Source organism: Alligator sinensis, unplaced genomic scaffold (genome assembly GCF_000455745.1).
Source record: "Alligator sinensis unplaced genomic scaffold, ASM45574v1 scaffold144_4, whole genome shotgun sequence".
In the NCBI taxonomy this organism is placed as follows: Eukaryota; Metazoa; Chordata; order Crocodylia; family Alligatoridae; genus Alligator; species Alligator sinensis.
This window is the reverse complement of record NW_005842190.1, coordinates 1,515,449-1,533,719: the sequence shown is the minus strand read 5'-3', so window position 1 is coordinate 1,533,719 and position 18,271 is coordinate 1,515,449. Positions and strand designations below refer to the sequence as shown.

At 43.2% G+C, this 18,271-nt stretch overlaps 1 protein-coding gene across 1 annotated transcript in view; it reads left to right on the top strand.

Annotated features, from left to right (window-relative positions):
* The window catches only part of LOC112550720 (AF4/FMR2 family member 3-like), a 242,309-nt gene that overhangs the window by 196,200 nt on the left and 27,838 nt on the right, over positions 1-18,271 (top strand). Inside the window, exon 5 of the mRNA XM_025207218.1 lies at positions 4,503-4,554. Within this exon, the coding sequence (XP_025063003.1) occupies positions 4,503-4,554 (52 nt within the window). The remainder of the gene's footprint in view (positions 1-4,502; positions 4,555-18,271) is intronic.

Here is an 18,271-nt window from a genome sequence, read left to right as displayed (position 1 = left end):
AAGAGGGAGATGGGGAAGGGATCCCTGCTGCAGTGATTCCACCTGAGCTGGGTGAGTAAAGTGAGGAATCCCAGTAGAAACAGTTGTGGGTCTGGCAACATCATTCCAGGGAGCAGGGAGGAAGGACTGATGGTCTGAGTCAGGGCTGAGGTGAAGAGCTGATAGGAAACAGGTTGGACAAGGAGTAGATTTGGTGTGTGGGGGCGGTCAGAATTGATGTACACATAGAACGATGAAAGGAACTACAGGAGCATCACTGATTTTGAATTTAGAAGGCAAACTTAATTGCTAGGCAAGGGCAGATGAATCAATGGGGTCAGATGATTTGCATGGCTAAAAGGCCAATATTATCTTTTTGACTTAATTTGGGAAGGTGGTCAATGTTTACTGTCACTCCCACACACTCCTAGGAGATGGCTTGAGGCATTTCAGAAATCCCAGGCAGATTGAAATCTACATTTTAGTGGTGGGACGAGGTTAAGTATGTTTTTTGGGGCCCATGTCAGGATTGTGAGGTCTCTGATTCATGATTCTTGATCTCTTGAGGCTGGCAGTTTTGAAGTACAACATTTTTGGCTAAAGTACTTATGATCCCTGCTTCCTCTCCTTCCTCCCCATAATATTGCTTATGTTAGGTACATCACCTTGGGAAATCACTATAATAGTTTCCATATTTGGGTTGTCATAATTTAGGGTTTATTAAGGAGTGTTTCTGCACAAGGAATGTTCACAGGCAAATCCTGGTTTCTGAGGTATGCTTAGGGTACCTGCTGATCTAAGGGCAGCCACTTGTGTCTCTTTTTCTCATCTGGGTTCTTACATAGCCCTTTTCATTCAGGGTACTGAGCCTGCATCCAGATTTTGCTGGATCTGGCATGTTGCCTTTAAATAAAGACTCTTAGAATAAGAAGCAGTGGGTCCAGGGGGAAAAGCAGCACGATTAATTAGACTGTGGGCTAGGAAAAGTTTCTCCTTTATAGTCCAAGTTTCTACTAAAGGTGTTGTGAGTAGCTACTCAGCTTGCTGACCTCATTGGGTGCGTCCAAACAAGTGCACACATGCCTCTTGCAGTGCTGCATATTTGCAGCATGGGGGCAGAATTTGGTACCTGGATATCCAGGTACCAAAATAAAACCTAAGTGAAAAAAGCAGGGCAGGGCACTGTGCCCTGAGGCAACTGGAGGCTCGGGTCCTCTACAGAGCCACTCTGGTAGCCACCTAGAGCATCTCTATGGCTGGCCCTTGCCCTGGTGTTGAAGCACAATGCCTGTCCATGCAGGGCAAGCAGCATGCAGGCTGCAGGGACCTGGACCTGGGCTCTGAGCTGGGTAAGTAGGGGATGGGGGGGCTGGAGGAGCAGGGAGGGGACCATGGGGGGGGGCCCCTGCCCAGCCCCCATTCACTCCCCCAGCCCCCCATCACCCTCCACCACCCAGTCCCAGGCCCCGATCGCTTCCCTGCCCAGCCCCAGTGTCCCCACACTCAGCAGCTGCAGCAGCAGCTGTTGGGGGGCCACTCAGACCTCGTGGCAGAGTCCCCACACGCAGCGCAGGGCAGCAGGAGGGAGCAGGGATCGGCCCAAGCTGCCTGGTACCTGCACTGCTGCTGCTGCATCGTGTGGGTGCAGCCCGGCTTGGCAGGGTACCGTGTGGCACCACGTGCTGTCTGGCAGCTCAGGGCTGCTCCAGATGTCACCCAGAGTCTGGTGCCGCTCAGCCTGAGCAGCCCCAAGCTGCCAGACAGCCCACAGCACCACGTGGCACCCTGCCAAGGCAGGCTGCACCCACACAATGCAGCAGTGACAGCACAAGTGCCAGGCAGCTGGGACAAATGCCTGCTGCCCCCCATGCCACCAGGGGGTGGTCTGCCATGAGGCCCCAGCAGCCCTGACTGCCACTGCTACAGCCAGTGAGTACAGGGACACTGAGGCTGGGCCAGGCAGCAATCAGGGGCTGGGACTGGGTGATGGGGTGATGGAGGGGCTGGGGAAGCAAGCAGGGGCTGGGGCTGGGCAGGGGACTGTGCGGGGGAGTGAGCAGGGGCTGGGGCTGGGCGGGGGGGCATGTGGCCCCTGTTGGGGGACTTTGGCCCCTGTTGAGGGTCTGTGGGCTTCTGTTGAGGGGCTGTAGCCCCTGTTTGGGGGCTGTGACCCTGTGGAGGGGGCAGTCCGTGAGCTGTGCAAGGTGGGGGCTGCTTCCTGCGGGGGGCAGGGGACCCACCCCTCCTGTGCAGACCCCCTTTCCATTCCCCCACACCTACAGCCCCCGCACAATCCACCCACAAACCTCATATCCCCAAGCCACCCCCATAAACCCCTCACCCACATACCTGGCCCTGTGACTCAGGAATGAGGGAACTGGGGTGGGGGGCAGGCTGTGGGTTGAGAATGAGGGGTAAGGGCAGAGGCAGGGCACTCAGTGCTGCTCAGTACTGCATATCCTGGTGAGGGAAGCGGGTAGGGGCATCTCTGATTTTTCTACAACAAAGAAGTCAAAAGTCAATGCCAAATTGTATAGATAATTAGAACTTATTTTATTATGATGATAGAGGCACTGGTAGGTTTCCAAATTGCTTTAAAATTATAAATATATCAATAAAACATTGCCCAACTGATTTGATCTCTTTCTCTCTCTCTCTCTCTCTCTTTCTGCATATATATGTCTAGTGGTCTTTTGTTTTACTTGTAGAAGATGGATTTTGGAGTATTTTAAAAAGTGACTTTGGGATTTTTTTTATCAGGGATTTTGCAGTTTTTAAATAGGGAACACCAGAATTCCTGCTAGTAAGGCAAGTGGCGGGACCCAGTCAGAGGAGCCTGCTCAGAGCTGGCAACCAGGACCCAGCTGGAGGTGCCTGACCTCCTGGCCACTTGGGGCCAGGAGGGCATGCTTTAACTGTTCAAAGCAGGCCACCACACTGAGAACATCTGGGTGATAGCTGCCCAGATGGCTGGGTGGTGGCACACACAGCAGTAGTGCCACACAAAGGCCAACTCTGCAGCCATTGCCCACTGGCAGCTGGCCCAGAGGTGCAGATGCCTCTAATGGCCATGCAGTCCCCATCTGGGTCTAGCAGGCATGCAGCCTTTGGGCCACATGCTGTCACAGGTAGCAGCAGGTCACAGCCAGGCAGCAGCCCCCACTGCCAGACTGCTGCAGTGGGTAGAGAGTTCAGGGAACTTTCACCAAAGTGCATGTCTGGGCACATGCACTGAGGCAAAAAGCCCCAGCTCAAATTTGCGCACTTCTTTTTGAGCTGCTGCAAGCACACGTGCCTGCAGGTGTGGACGCGCCCATAAAGGGCATTGATTAACCAAACTATGTCTGCCACAATGAGCTATTCTGCAGCAGTGGTGGTGATTGCTGTTGAAGCCAATAGCTGTGATTCTCTGCTCACCAGTAGGGCATCATGTTCTTTTGCCTTCTCTCTGATTTTGTGAAATACTCATCCTGTTACCAGTTTACATATTAAGTTTTTCAGCCACCTCCTTCTGAGATCTAGGCACAAGTACAAGGAGGTAGTCTGAAATGATTACATGCGTCTCCTTGATATATTTACTCTCTGGGGACCACCCACGTCATAGAATGCATTTAAATTGTTCACCAAGCATTCTTCTGTAGTCAAGACTAAATTACAGATTCTCTTTTTACAGAATACAAGAAAAATTAGCTACTTTTCAAAGCACTGTTATTAGAGAGGCATTTTAGGAGTAGGATCCCTTTATTGGAGACCTTTCAAAAACTGGGGAAAGTCTTCACACCTTCTAAACTCTGTTGATTGTTAGTGATTTAATGGTAGGCTGCAATAAAGTACTAAGAGGTAAAAACAAGCCCCCCTTTTTTGCAAGCAAAATTAAATAACTTAGAGTGCAGGTGCTAGAAAAGGAGATGAAATCCCTATTAGAAAAAGTGCATTGTTTTCAATTTGCAAATGAGAACTGTAAATACTTCTGAGTATTCCAACAATATATTTTAGTTTTAATTATTTCAGTCAATAAGTCATTGTTGCATCAAACCTTTAGCACTGCAACCGTGGCATTTAGGAAACATAGTGAATCATATTTGATAGCACAATCCTGCTAGGATGCATATTTACTTGCATTTTGTAAGGTTTACGCCTTATGAAGCAATCTTTTCCTTTATTTGGGAGTGCCTATTTGTCAGCATCAATAGAATGTTTCTTTTATGCTGTTTAAAAATGTGTTACTTGATGATGCACAAAGCAGTCATTTTCTACAAAATCTATGGCTACTGGTAGCAAACATTTGTTTCCCTCAGGTATTTACCTTCAGAAAAGAATTAGCAAGCTCGTGGGGATTTGCTAGCTAAGAATAACCATAAGAAGGATGTCATTTATGTGCAGTAACTGGGATAAATTACTATATTTTAATTTTTTATACAAAAAGCACAATATTAAACTTTGCCTTTGTAGAAAGTATGAAATGTCATATCTAAATTATTTTGATAAATGGTAATACATTTCTTCTTTTTTTTGTTCTCCAGAATGCTAGAAGATGACCTCAAGTTAAGTAGTGATGAAGAAGAGAATGATCAGGTAAGAGCTACTGAATTAAGCTGCAACTCATATGCCTATACACTCTCTATGGTAATCACAGGGTTGCTGCCAGGAGACAAGTCCCACCCACTCACTCCTATTCTGCATGTGCCACATGCTAAAAAAATGTCATGCAGCATTTTGTGGAGCATGCCCAAAGTTATGCTCAAGATCTCTGTATGCTGAGAGCTCCAGAGAGCAGTGCTGGACCCATCTGACAGGAACCAAACATCCTTTTTCAGCATGTAGCATGTACAGAACAAAAGCAAGTGGCTGTGGCTTGTTTCTCATAGGTGGTTTTAGGATTACTGTAGAGGTGGTACAGATGTCCCCCTTGTAGAATGGTTAACTCTAAGATAGATTTCTTTAAAAGTAATATTTTGCCGGTATTTTTTTAAGTATGTGTAGAGGTTATCAAAATAATTGAAAATACTCTAAATGTAATAACAGATGTGCTTGCTTCATGCCAGATTATTTGTGCTAACTACTGTACTTGTTGGAAATGTTCTCCACTGCTCCTGATTTATTTACTTGATGCATCCCAGAAATATTTTTGGATCAGTTCATTAAACAAAAAAAGAATTCTGTTGTAAAGATTCAGACTCTTTAAACTTGCGGATATAAATTTAGGCAGCTGGAGCTTAATCTGAAAGCCTAAAACTCCAACCCAACTCCATACGCACTAAGGGTGTTTATAAACATGCTGCAAGAGTGGGGGTGCTTTAGAGTAGCTCCGAGAAACACTCTAACTAAAGCACCCGGAGTGTCACGTGTATCTGCATCCCTGTGCTGAAAAATGGTGGCAGGGGTGCTTTAACTAAAGCTCACTGAATTAATCGAGCCTGCTGATGTGTGGTATTACCACACTGCAGCAGATTCCAGCATCACATGCATCAGCATCCCTGCACTGAAAAATGGTGGTGGGGGTGCTTTAACTGAAGCTCATTAAATGTTAAAGCATTGAATGAGCTTCAGTTAAAGCACTCCCCGCTGCCATTTTTCAATGCAGGGATGCTGATACACATGACGCTGGAGTCTGCTGGAGCATGGTAATTACTAGGGGTGTGCAAAACAGGCCATATTTGATTAGGATTCGGATTCAGCCTGAATCAGGGACTGATTCGATTAGTTTGTATCTGCTGAGGCATGAAGTTAAATGTGCGACTCAAGGCACTCCAGCGTGAAAATGTTAATCTCCTTGTCCTCAGATTCATCAGCTTTAATGTCTATTATTTTAAAACATCTTCCAAACTATAAACCAGATAAAACCCTTTGATATTAGATATGCTAACATTTCACCAGTTTTAAATGAAGCACTTAGATGGTAAAAAGTTTCAGCACATGGATTAAATTATTTAACATATTTATACAATTTCTTTTGTTTAATGTATTTCACCATGAAACCCTTCAGATTTCATTACTTTTCTTGTATGTCTAGACAGTTTAATGAACATCCTATAGACAGACTAGGCAAGGTAAAGTAAGGGCATGTCTTGTCTACAGTCCCAACTTACTATGCCAGGCAACAGCATACTCAAACATATTGCACTGCTCCATACACACTACCCCTGTACCAGAAACAGTTTTGCCATGCTCATAAGGCACTGAAAAAATCTTTTCGGCTCTGCCTCTCTATATAACACTGACTGATACAGTAAACTTTCAAGATATACACATGCTCTAAGAGGGAAAACAATGTCTGGGGGACAATAACAAAGCACAAGGGTATTACAGAGGTCAGGGAGTATGATATAAACATTTTAGCAAAAGACAAGTCTGATTTTAAGTGTTGTAGTGTACCCTAGTTTAGAGAGAAGAGCTGAGTCTTAATTAAAGATAGGATCTGATGAATTAGGCTTCAGCTTGGGACAATGCAGTTGTTTCTGATAATGTCTGAAGACAGGAATATGTATTTTCATCCAGGTGAGGAGGATGTAAATGATAGTAGTATAGAAATCAAGATAAGAAATGGATACATAACAGCTTCAATAGAGGACGTGGGCAAGGCATTACCAAATTTGTACCGTATTTTAGGAGTAACAGCAGGCAGGATTCTCTGACTTGAGAGAAGCAAAGGAAAACAGGTTTGAGCGGAGTGTGTGAGAGCTTACAGTAATTACATTATCCACACTTATTAGCCAGTCTCTTAATTTTAAATACTTAAATGTATCTTTCCCCCTTAATGAGCATAGTTTATCCATTTAAACTGATCATTGTAATTTTATAGGCGATGATCATAGAATCTATTATGTAGAGGAAAATTTCCTGTTGGCATATTTTACTTCAAACAGACTGAAGAACATATACTTTTAAATCTCCAATCAATATTTGAAGAGCACACAATTAACAGGTAGCTAGGTAGTTAACATAAATCTGCAAGTTAAGGAGCTAATTCATTTTGTTTTATAAAACATGGAGTAATCATTTTGTCATCATCTCACTCAGAAAATGTCTGAAGCTTTGTAGCGTAGCATGAAGATGTCAAAATTATACTTAAGATTGTTCAGAGTACTGAATTGTGGTAGTTATTGCCTTTCAGTTTCCTGAAGTATGGAATTGCACGCAAAACATTGCTATTATAATTCTATGCTCTTCATTGTAGAGGTCACAGGATAACTTAAACCAGTCTTGGGTGTAATATTAAAAGGAGATTGCCAACTGTAATGAGAAAATTCTTTTTTTCTTTTCTTTTCTTTTCTTCTTGTCCTTTTACAATATGAAAATTTTGTAATAGGAAGCAGTTCCTTTAAGAGGGAAAAACTCTGAAATCATTTATGCCATTCATGTCAATCAATAGCCAAATAAATTAACTGACTGGTACACATATATGGAATAATAATCTAACATCTTTTGCAACCAAAGTCTGCTTCCTTGTATGCATTTTCTTCCTCAGGATCAGGTTGGTTGCTGCTGAAGTTTTGTGGCTGTGAAAATTTATTACCCACAGAGTCAATCTGCATTCAGGCTGCCAAGTCTGAATAAATAGAATCATTGTGCCTGTCTGGAATATGTAACCAAAGTTCATCCAGTCAGCTTGACTTTTGCATCCTAGGGGATTCATAAAAGCCAACACCCTGGTATGTGCTCTTGATTCCTGCCAAAATTTTGTAAAATTGTATAAACAGAAGTTGAAGAAGCAATCAGACCCACTCTGAAGGACGCGACTCCAAACTCAAACTCCTGCTCTATCTTCAAAGAAAAGAACCGAGTTTCAGTTCTTTTATTAATAATCAAATGGACAGCCCATAGCAGGAGAAGGTAAGTAGAAAGGTTGAATGGCCATAGGTATGGCGCATAGGAAAAATCAGTGAATGATTATACCTCAAGCATTGTTTACTGTATTCATTTTACTGAATACACTACACAAAAGGAAATATTAAAAGAGGTTTTACATGTGGCTGCCCTCTTTAGGAAGCTATAGGAATCAACAGATGCTGTAGGATCTCTCTTCACTGTTACTGTCAATGGCCCAAGCCAAGGGAGAACCAAAATAAATAAAAGAATATGTTCCCTTCAAGAAGCCTTTAAGAAAGAAACAGCCTCAAAAAAAAGTCCTAAGGCCCTTATCACAGGGCCCCAGATCAGAAAAACAGTGTCTGAAGTCTGGCTTGGCTACTCACCTAGACCCAAGAGAGAAATTGCTACCCAATCAGCCCACCCAACTCTAGACCATACTCTCCCTTGCTTTGTTTCCTTTTCTTGATTGTGCAGCCCAATCCTGGGGTAGGAAAGGGCAAGTGGTGTATGCCTGGCCTGTGTGAGTTGTAGATTCAAAAGAATCCCAGAGGCTAGGTATAAACATTACACTTTTACCAGTATAAGTGATCAGAAACTGGTCTATACCCATAACAGAACAGGAGTTCTGCACACACAGACGGGTTTAAAAATGACAGAACCCAGTGTAAGGGTGTTTATAGACATGCTCTGGGAGTGGGGGGATGCTTTAATTAGAGCAGCTCTTGGTGTACCCAGAGCATCACATGTATTAGCATCCCCACACTGAAAAATGACAGCAGGCATGCTTTAACTAAAGCTCGTTGAACAATTAAAGTTAAAGTGCCCCTGCTGCCATTTTTCACCACAAGGATGCTAATACACATGATGCTAGAGTCTGCTGGAGCACTCTAATTACCATGCTCCAGCAGACTCAATTAATTGAGTCTGCTCCCACGCACTGTAATTATAGTGCATCAGAGCAGCCTTGCTGCACATGTATAGGTATCTTAAGTTTCCCTTCCCCCTTACACCCCTGCCAAAGGGTAAATGTGTGTTCTGCTTGCTGCTGATCTAAAATATGCCGCTTACAGAAAATCGAGTCACTCAGATCAATTCCACCTCTGACTTTTTGAATGTCTGTAGTCATAAAGAGATAATCCGCCTCATCACAATTTTGTCCATGCTACAAAGGTATGATTGCAGCTAGTACTGCATCACTGAACTCATTTTAACTAGCAGGTTTCAGTACTAATAACAGCGTAGCTGAGGCAGGTCAGCACAGGTTGCAAAACCTATCCCAGACCCTGAGTAAATACTCAGGTAGCTAGCCCTGACAAAGCTGAGATGCCCTGATTATACAGTTATCATACATGTGATAGCCAGCTTAATGTTAGCACCAGTATGTTTACATGGACTGCAATTAAACTGCAGTCTGCAGTGTAGGCATACCCATTGGCTAGTACAAATATAAGTTTCTTTAAATCTAAAAATTGTATTATAGCTGATAAAAGCCAAGCATTCAAACTGAATAAGCTTCTGTCAGGGTTCTCTAGAGCACAGAAATTTAGAAGCCAGTTATATAGTACTGCCTGTCAGCTCTTTTTCCTTCCTTGTGAATGAAACAACAGTATATTAATCCTGTTGCTCAGTTACAATCAATGCAACTATGTATTCAACAGCAGGATGTCATTTGTTTGGAGAACTCCTAATGTTGTGTTTAGTGAATATATTTTACTGCAACCATAAACAACAACAAAAAAAGAAATGAATATCCTTAAAGATTCACCTGTGTGGTTATACAGTGCAATTTTGTATTTCTGGACATGCATCCACAATCAATAAAAAGGTTACATTTATAATGAAAATAAAGGTCGTGCATATAAAATTCTCTAGGTACATTTTGACAAAGCTAAATGTGTCTAAACAAACAGTTTCTACACTTGAATGTAAAAATCCCAAGATAATTTGAAATAATTACTTACTTTACTTTGTATTGGGTATATCTCCATGAGATGCTACAAACCATGATGCTGCAGCTATAGTGACATAGTGGCTAAAAATAACCATCCACCGCTGGTATGGCACAGTAATTGCTGTTATTGTGCCATCATTTAGTACTTCCTAAGGGAAGTGCCATAGGGAAACATGTAGGCACACCCAGTGGATATGCAGCTGGGGGAGCTAGAGTCTGGGGCCAGCACCTGTGCTGTCCCCAGCAGTATAAAAAGCTGCCCTGTGCTGGCCCCAGCAGTACAAAAACCTGCCCTGGTAAGCAGGTTTGAGGCGGGGCAAGAGGCACGTGCATGCTCGTCTGGACATGCCCAATGAGTTGCAAACTGGGAGCAAATTGACTATAAACTCTTTTTCCCCTGTTATGTGGCTTTATGAAGTTTAGCATCAGCCAAACATGGAGGATAACTAGATGCATATGGAGACAGAAGATACACTAGGTAAACTTCAATAGGGCCATGAAACGATCTGTTAATCATCAGAATTATTTTTAGCCAGTAACTTGTTCAATAGTATGCTAATTGCATTTGCACGTGTCATGTTCAGAGAATTTATTCACAGTAGGTCTTTTCACCATTATCCTCCCTTCACTGGTATTGTGTTTGATGCTTTCTCCAAAATGATAATGAGTAGAAAGATGAGAACACTCAGATCTAGAAAAATAATACAAAGCAAGCAACATTATTCCAAACCAGCCTGGGTCTCAAAGATGGTCAGGACAAACTTGCAACAATTTGTTTCTGATCATGACGGACACTACAAGAAACCTATCTCATGATCTCTGGCTAAGAAAAGCAAAGTCGCCAAAAATGAGACTCAAAAAATGATTTGAGAATTATTCCTTGATTGGGGAAAAACATTATATTCAACCAGGATTACGTCCATTATTATCTGTATATTAAAAGAATAATCCTTTTGGCATAAAATCTGAAGCAAGATTAAGTAGATGATATGAGCCAATTTTTAACAATGCCGTGGTTTGTCACTACTGGCCAGCTCTGTGATATCTACATTTTACACTTTAGCAAGGCATGACAAAGCAAACCAAGTTTTCGTCACTAAAGCTGACAGATAAAACAAAATAAGAACTCAATCTGGTCCTGCCAAACTTGGCTCACATCACTGCCTATCTTACAAAATCAGACTCAGTATATGTCATGTACTGGAAGTCAGATCAAGCTGTAAATGTAAATGCTGCTACAGTGACTGACAGTGACAGTATACATTGGAGAGTGGGTTGAATCACAGAGTTACCTGAAGTTTGGAGGGATTCCCATAGGGTGTTTTAATTTGGGCCATTCTCTAGTAGCTAACACTTAAAATTAGAGAGTAAATACACATAAATACAACCCCATCTTTCATCTCTCACCATCAGTAGCATAATGATTTGGCTGGGCATCTGGAGCAGCTGCCACAAACAGGGAGAGCAGTAATTTCCACTTGTCACCGCTGCTGCTGGTGCAGTCATGTGGTTGCAGTGGCAGATATTTTCTTCCACCTCATTCTTTCCCCATATCCATTCCTGGGGTGGCTACCCTGGCCTCCCCACTCTAGTTATGCCACTGCTCCCCATGTTGATGCTGTTGCTGAATAAAGTTGCACTATATAAAATCTCCAGAATCTATCCTTTGTCACCACTGCAGTTCTTGTCTATCCCTATAATTTCTCATCTTGTCTATTGTGAACCTCCTTCTTTCTGACTTCTTGAAATCTGGCCTTGCTTTCTCTGTGTGTCAAAACTGTTTCACTAGAATTATCTTTCTTGACTGCTATATATGTGACCATAGGGCTGGAAAGCACCTCGACAGGTCATGTACTCTAGTGGTTTTCAGTTTGTGGTTTGCAGACCCCTAGGGGTGCACAGACTATGTCTAAAAGGTCTGCAATAGATGACTCTGAAAATAAAGTTTCAGATCCTAGAAAAGGCATTCCATTTCCAAAAGGGTCTGCATCTCCATTTGAACCTTTTTTAGGTGTTTGCACTTCCATTCGAAATTTTTTGGGGTCTGCAAATAAGAAAAAGTTGAAAACCACTGATCTAGTACAACCCTCTGATCAAGGTAGGTTCATCCCTGTTTAAACTATTCCAATCAAGAATTTGTGTAACCTGCTCCTAAATCTTCCAAGGATGGAGATTTCACAACCTCTTTTGGTAATTTTTTCCAATGCTTAACCACCCACATAGGAAGTTTTCTTAATATCCAACATAAATTTCCCTTGCTGCAATTTAAGACTATTATTTCTTGTCCTTTCTCCTGGAGGCACAGAGAATTATCTATCACCATCCTCTTTATAAGAGTATTTGAAGACGGTTATCAAATCCCCCCTCAGTCTTTTCTTCTCCAAACTAAACAATCTCAGTTCTTCCAAAATTTTTAAATTATGTTTCCTAGACCTCTAATCATTTTTGTTCCTGTCCACTGGACTCTTTCCAATTTGTCCATGTCTTTCTTGAAGTGCAATGCCCAACATTGGACACAGTACTCCAGCTGAGGCTTTACCAGTGCTGAATGTAATGAAAGAATCACTTCATTTAACTTGCAAGCAACACCCTTGTTAAGAAAACTTGGTGGGCTATTGGCTTGTTTCACAACAAGAAGACACTACTGACTTGTATTCTGCTTGTAGTCCACTATAACCCCCAGGTCCTTTTTGACAGTACTACATGCTAACCAGCCACTCCCCAGTCTGTATTTATGTATATGCTTGTTCCACCCTTCATGCAGGATTTTGCACTTATGCTTACTGAAATCCATTTTGTCTCATTCCTCCAGGGCTAGGGGCAGAAGTTACACATAAATGAGTTTAAGTGATCAGAAACTGGTTTAAACCTGGAAGAGAATAGAAGTTCAGTGCACATAAGCCAGTTTCAAAATCACTGAAACTGGTTGAAGGTAAACCTAGTTGAATGTAGTATCAGACTTAACTGATTTTGGTGAAACTGATTTATGAAACTTCTGTCCCAGACCCCTTCCAGACCCCTTCCTGGTTCAAGTTAAATCACAGTCCCCCCAGGATCCCAGCATGCTTTCCAGCCCTGGGCTGGGCTAGGCTGGGCTGGGCTGGGCTTTCTGCTCCAGCAGAGAAGTGTTGAGTAGGGAGCTGGGATCTGGGGCCAGAGAGGGAGGTTAAATTTCCCTTCCCCCAAGTACAGAGCTGCCCTGCCCTGCCCTGCCCTGCCCTGCTAAAAACTTACTGCTGGCTGCAACTGTGGCCTACAAATCCCAGAGGTACCTGGAAGCAGGAAGAGTAAGTGATGACGAACCCTGCAGAGTCCTACTGCTTTAAGTCTGAACTGCAAATCCCAGGGGCCTGAGGGACTGCTGGAAGAGGAAGTGAACACACAGTCCATGCTAGCTACCTGCCAGAGAGCCATGCTGTAGCTCCCCCTGGCTTCTGGCCTAAGCCACTGCAACTACATTTTCTAAATCAAAATTGAATGTCTGTCCAGCTGTTTCTCAGTTTAATCTCTGCATTTTAGACTAAACTACAAAGACTGAATCAATTCAGCCTCAGGCTCTTTGACTGTCTGTATTTAGTACATTCTGATTCCTAATCCTGTCCTCCAGAGTGTCTTCAACTCTACCCAAATAGATGTCATCTGCAAACTTGCTCATTTTGAACTCAGTCCTAACCTCCAAAACATTATGAAAATATTAAACAGTAATGGACCCAGGACAGACCTCTGGGAAAATCCATTCAAAAATCTCCTAGTTAGATATGAAGCTATTGATGACTACTCATCGAGCAGTTATGTATCTACCATACAGCATTTCAATAAAGGTGTGATCCAAAATCCCATGAAGTCATTTCAGTGACTTAAAAAAGTTTTAAATCAGTCTCTTAATCCTTCTGCTTGATTTTCCTTACCTTCCATATCAAATGTAAATGAAAACCCTGTACAAGATAGCTCCCAACCCAGAGGTCCATGTCATCTTGTTTTCTCTCACTTCATACCTATTATTTTTAACTATTAACCCCTGTACATGGTGTCCATAAACAGGTCTGTTTCCATCCTCTCCTTAAGAATGTATAGGCCTCATAGGGCCCCTCTACATGTTACATTTATGCCACAATCAACAGCATAGGTAAGGGTGTTATCTGATTTAAGATGCCATAAAGGGAGGAATGAGCCACAAAAATGTTCCACATATAATGTACCACATTTCTGTGGCTCATTTGTATGGTGCCTTAAATTTAACCTGGCCAAGAATCAGCTATCTGTAGATCCAGCAGGAGGCTGAGCAGGGGGTGAGAAAGGCCATTGGCTCCTCCAACCAGGGACTTTAAACCCAGCACTGGACAGCAGTGGTTGGGTTGCCTAGCACTGCAAAGCAGAGACTCCCAGTGGGGCGTTAAGGTGGAAAAAGAGCCTTTGGCTTCCCCCATCAGGGCTTTAAACCCCTTACCAAGCTGTACTAGATGGACAGGTCAGTGCAGAGGAGCAGAAGCTCCTGGGAACTCTAAATCTTGTGCCAAGCAGCACTGGCCTGGCTACCCAGCATGGAGAAACTGATGCTTCTGACAGGGGGGGAGCCTTTGATTTCCCCCAGTGGGGACTTTAAACCCCACACCAAGCAGGTCTGTCCAGCTGTGTCTGGGACCGAACCAAGATTTGCAACAGTAATCCTGGGGGTGGGGAGGGCGAGAGAGGGAAACACACTGGGATCAGTTCCAGACTCTGTTGCAGTCCCCCAGCTGCTCTGACAATCATCTGATTTCAACTTGCTGGTACAGAGGAAGCCCAGGATCATGATCATAAGCATGAGTTAACTCCATCACACATGTATGCTTCTGTATCCTACCTGGTACCCATACTTAGTGCAAGCCAGTGTTTTCCATCCAAGTATTGAGCCCTCCCTCAAAAGGCACCACAGTAGCTTACAGGAAGCAAGAGGCACAGCAGAGGCTGACTGGGAGTGAGGAAAGTTTTAGGAGCCCACGTTTTTTCTTCACACACAGCTGAAGTGCTGGCATGCCTATAGAAATAATGGCAAGTGGCTCATTCTGTGCCATCTACCTTTGTGTCACTTTCTAGAAGCAAAATAGAAATCGCAGTATCTACAAGTGTGTCAGTGTCACTGAATGGCTAACCCTTTACAAACATAACTAATTCTGATAATACCCATGAGAGGCTCTAAGGAAAAAGTAGGTCAGTGTTATATCCCAATGGAGCTGACAGGAAAACTGAGACAGAGAGGATTTGTTCTAAGCTACATAACAAACCAATGACAAAACCAAGGCTACCACTCAGGTCATTCAGTTCCTGGTGCTGTACTCCTTAGCCCTTCAGGTTGAACAAGGACTAATAGGCAATGAAACAGAAAAGGAATAATACTGTATTTTTGTATCCTACCGACCTCCAAATAAGATACACACCTTGCTTCTGGAAGGCAGAATATATAAAAAAAAAGATTTGTCCAGAGTCTTGGCTGACTGCATAGTCACTCTCCCGCAGCCAGGCCATTGGCTGTTTCAGGCACAAGCTACAGTGTTAACCCTCTCACAGTCACTAAGGAATTGGTAGCAGCTTTGGCTGCTCAGTCAAAATCTACTGCCAATTCCTTAGTGACTATGAGAGGATTAACACTGGAGTCTGCCCCTGCTGCTTGCTGGGCCAGAGACAAGCAGCTGCCACTTTGGTAGCCATTACAGTACAGTGTCACCATGCTTCTATTCCTCTCTGTTTCTATTCCAGTAAAGAAAATTGGCATTCACACTTAAGATGCACACCCCAATTTTGAAGGGGTGATTTTTGGGGAAAGGGTGCATATGGTATGTGAGTAAATACAGTAAATTGTGGAAATAATGATAAACTCAAGATGGAAAATAAATATCAAGGAGCCAAAAATCTCAAAGAAATCACAGAATTAGGAAAGAGTTTTATAATTTCTTGGAACACTTGGCTCAAGTGACCAAGAAAAAAACCTGAAAAACTGAATAACTCTCAGAAAGGAAAGCCTTGAACCAACCAGTAGAACCACTGTCACAGGCATATTACAAATTTAAAGAAGAAACAGTCACTGTGGAGCTGACAAAGAATTTTAAAAGCTCACAAGATACATATTAATCCTTGGACAAAACCATTAAAAACAATGAAAAGAACTAGAATAATATATTGAGAACACCACACTCCAGCAGACTCCAGCGTCATGTGCATCAGTGTAACACTGATGTACACTGAGAACAACATTTTTGATACTAGAGGGCTATTCACTCTAAAAGAAAAAAGTGAAATTTTCAGAAACTGACAACAAACTGTAGGTTTTTTTAACTATGAGAGTGATTAACCCTGGAATAATTCAGTGTGGATTCTCCATCACAGGAGATTTTTTAATTCTGATTGATTTTTTTTTCTAAAAAATCTGTTCTACATCAACCACAGATACTGGATCTGAAGCAAAAATTATTTCAGGAAAGTTTCATGGACTGTTATGTAGGAGATCGGACTAAATCATCAAAATAGCCCATTCTGTTCTTAATAGCCATGAATCTATTAGTAAAATTGTGTTTCTGATCCAAAAAATGGAGGAAACATGGAAATAAAACAAAAGTTATTCCACCCCCTAAAAACCAGCATCAGAGGAAAAGTAAAAGCCCAGATAAAACATAATTCTCAGAGGCACATCCACTTAAACACTGTAGCTTTTGCTGGTGGTAGTACCATGTATTTACTACACATTGGATACTAACTGAGGAAATAGTCAGCAAGAATGATTCTGGTTCTTTAGCCAAGTGATGAGAGTGCTTCCCTACAGAGGGTAGTTTTGGGTTTTAGTCCCTGTTTTTTAACCAGTGACTATGTAATGTAAAATACTCTAAATAGTTCCAGAAACAGGGACCAAAACCCATGAGAATGTCAAAACCATTGGGCTAACAGAGCCTGGCTCCCTCTTGCTTGCTCCCCTTCTAACCTCATGAACCTTGCATTCTTGACTGCCTAGTGCCCAGCTTCAACAGGAGGAGCATGATAACCTGGCTGTCAGGGCAGTCTTCTGGTAAATGTTAGTTTGAATCCTTAATTAAGCTGCTGAACAAAAGGTTGACGTGATGAGCACTAGTTATGTTCTTGAGCAAACGTACCTGAGGATGCTGAGATTTAACAGAACTCAGTAACATTGGAGTGAGTTATGCACTCTGAAAACCTACAAGGGACTTAAGTGGAGTAGAGGTACCTCCCAAATTTGATCTGCATCACTGTTGGCTTAGGTTGGCATTAGGTGCCTAAGTGATTGAACTAGATTGCTTCCTAGATGGAACAGAAACCTAAGTCTAGGCATCTAATGAATTTTTCAGGACAAAATGGAGAAATCTAAAGACTTTAGGCAACTAAACAGTTTTGTGGCCATTTGAATGGGGTGAGATATCTTGAAAAGATATCAAGGTATCTTTTCATGACTAAATCCTACCTAAATCTTGTTTAGATGCCTACAAAAGCCATTTGGAGCTGGTCCAAAGTCTGACAGATAAAGCTTATGTAAAAACATTTTATCTGGTATGCCTCCTAAATTACTGTACATTTAAAAAATACCATATATGACAACTTTTGTCAACCAAGGACTAGCTACCAATGGGCATTGGTACACATGATGAAAATTGCCCATTTTTGCAGTTTAATCACGCCACACTCTACATGTACACGAGTTATTTGCAATTTAAATGAGTTTATTATGTTGCAAACTAAACCACATCCCCATGTAGTTTAGTTTGCAACTTAGCTATTTGTAACATTACAGTCTTTAATCTGACAGCTCACCCCACCACCCGTTTTTAACTCGCCCGCCCCCCCCCCCCCCCCCCCCCCAGCCGCAGGAAAGGTGGGCTGAAGGCAGAAGTGGTGAGGGGCCCGATCCTTTCTTTTTTTTTTCTCCACAGAGCCTGCCTGCATCTCCCACAGCTGGGGGGGAAAGCTGTTGGCAGGCCGAGCAGCCCCTGAACTGTGGGGGGCCCCAGTCCTTCCCTCTGCAGCAGCAGCACCCCCAGGGTCACTCAGGCTGGCTGCTAGTGAGCCAAAGCTTGCTCCAGCTTGGAGGCAGCACCCACTGGATTCAACTCTTCCCCAAGCCTGCTGGGGCTTCCAGCACCACATGCACTGTCTCTGCCACCTTCCTGCTGCCTGGGACTGTCCAGGAACAGGCTGGCTTGCCCAGGGACAGTGTGGAGGGCCAGCAGGAGGGCAGCTGGGAGTGCTGGTAGCCAAAGAAGGTGGCAGGGATGGTGCACAGGGCACTAGAAGCCTACCAAGCCTGAGCTTCTCTGAGCCCACCTGGGCTTCCAAAACACTCGCCCTCCTAGATTTTAGGAGGGCGAACTTCAATGAGCTAAGGAGAATAGTTGGAGAAGCGCTGAAGTCTCAGAGGGGAGGAGAGCCGGGTGTTCAAGGGGAGTGGTCGCTCCTTAAGGAGACGATCCTCCAAGCCCAAAAGAAGGTAGTCCCGATGAGGATCAAAGGGGGCAGGAGAGCATACAAGCCTCCATGGCTCACCAAAAA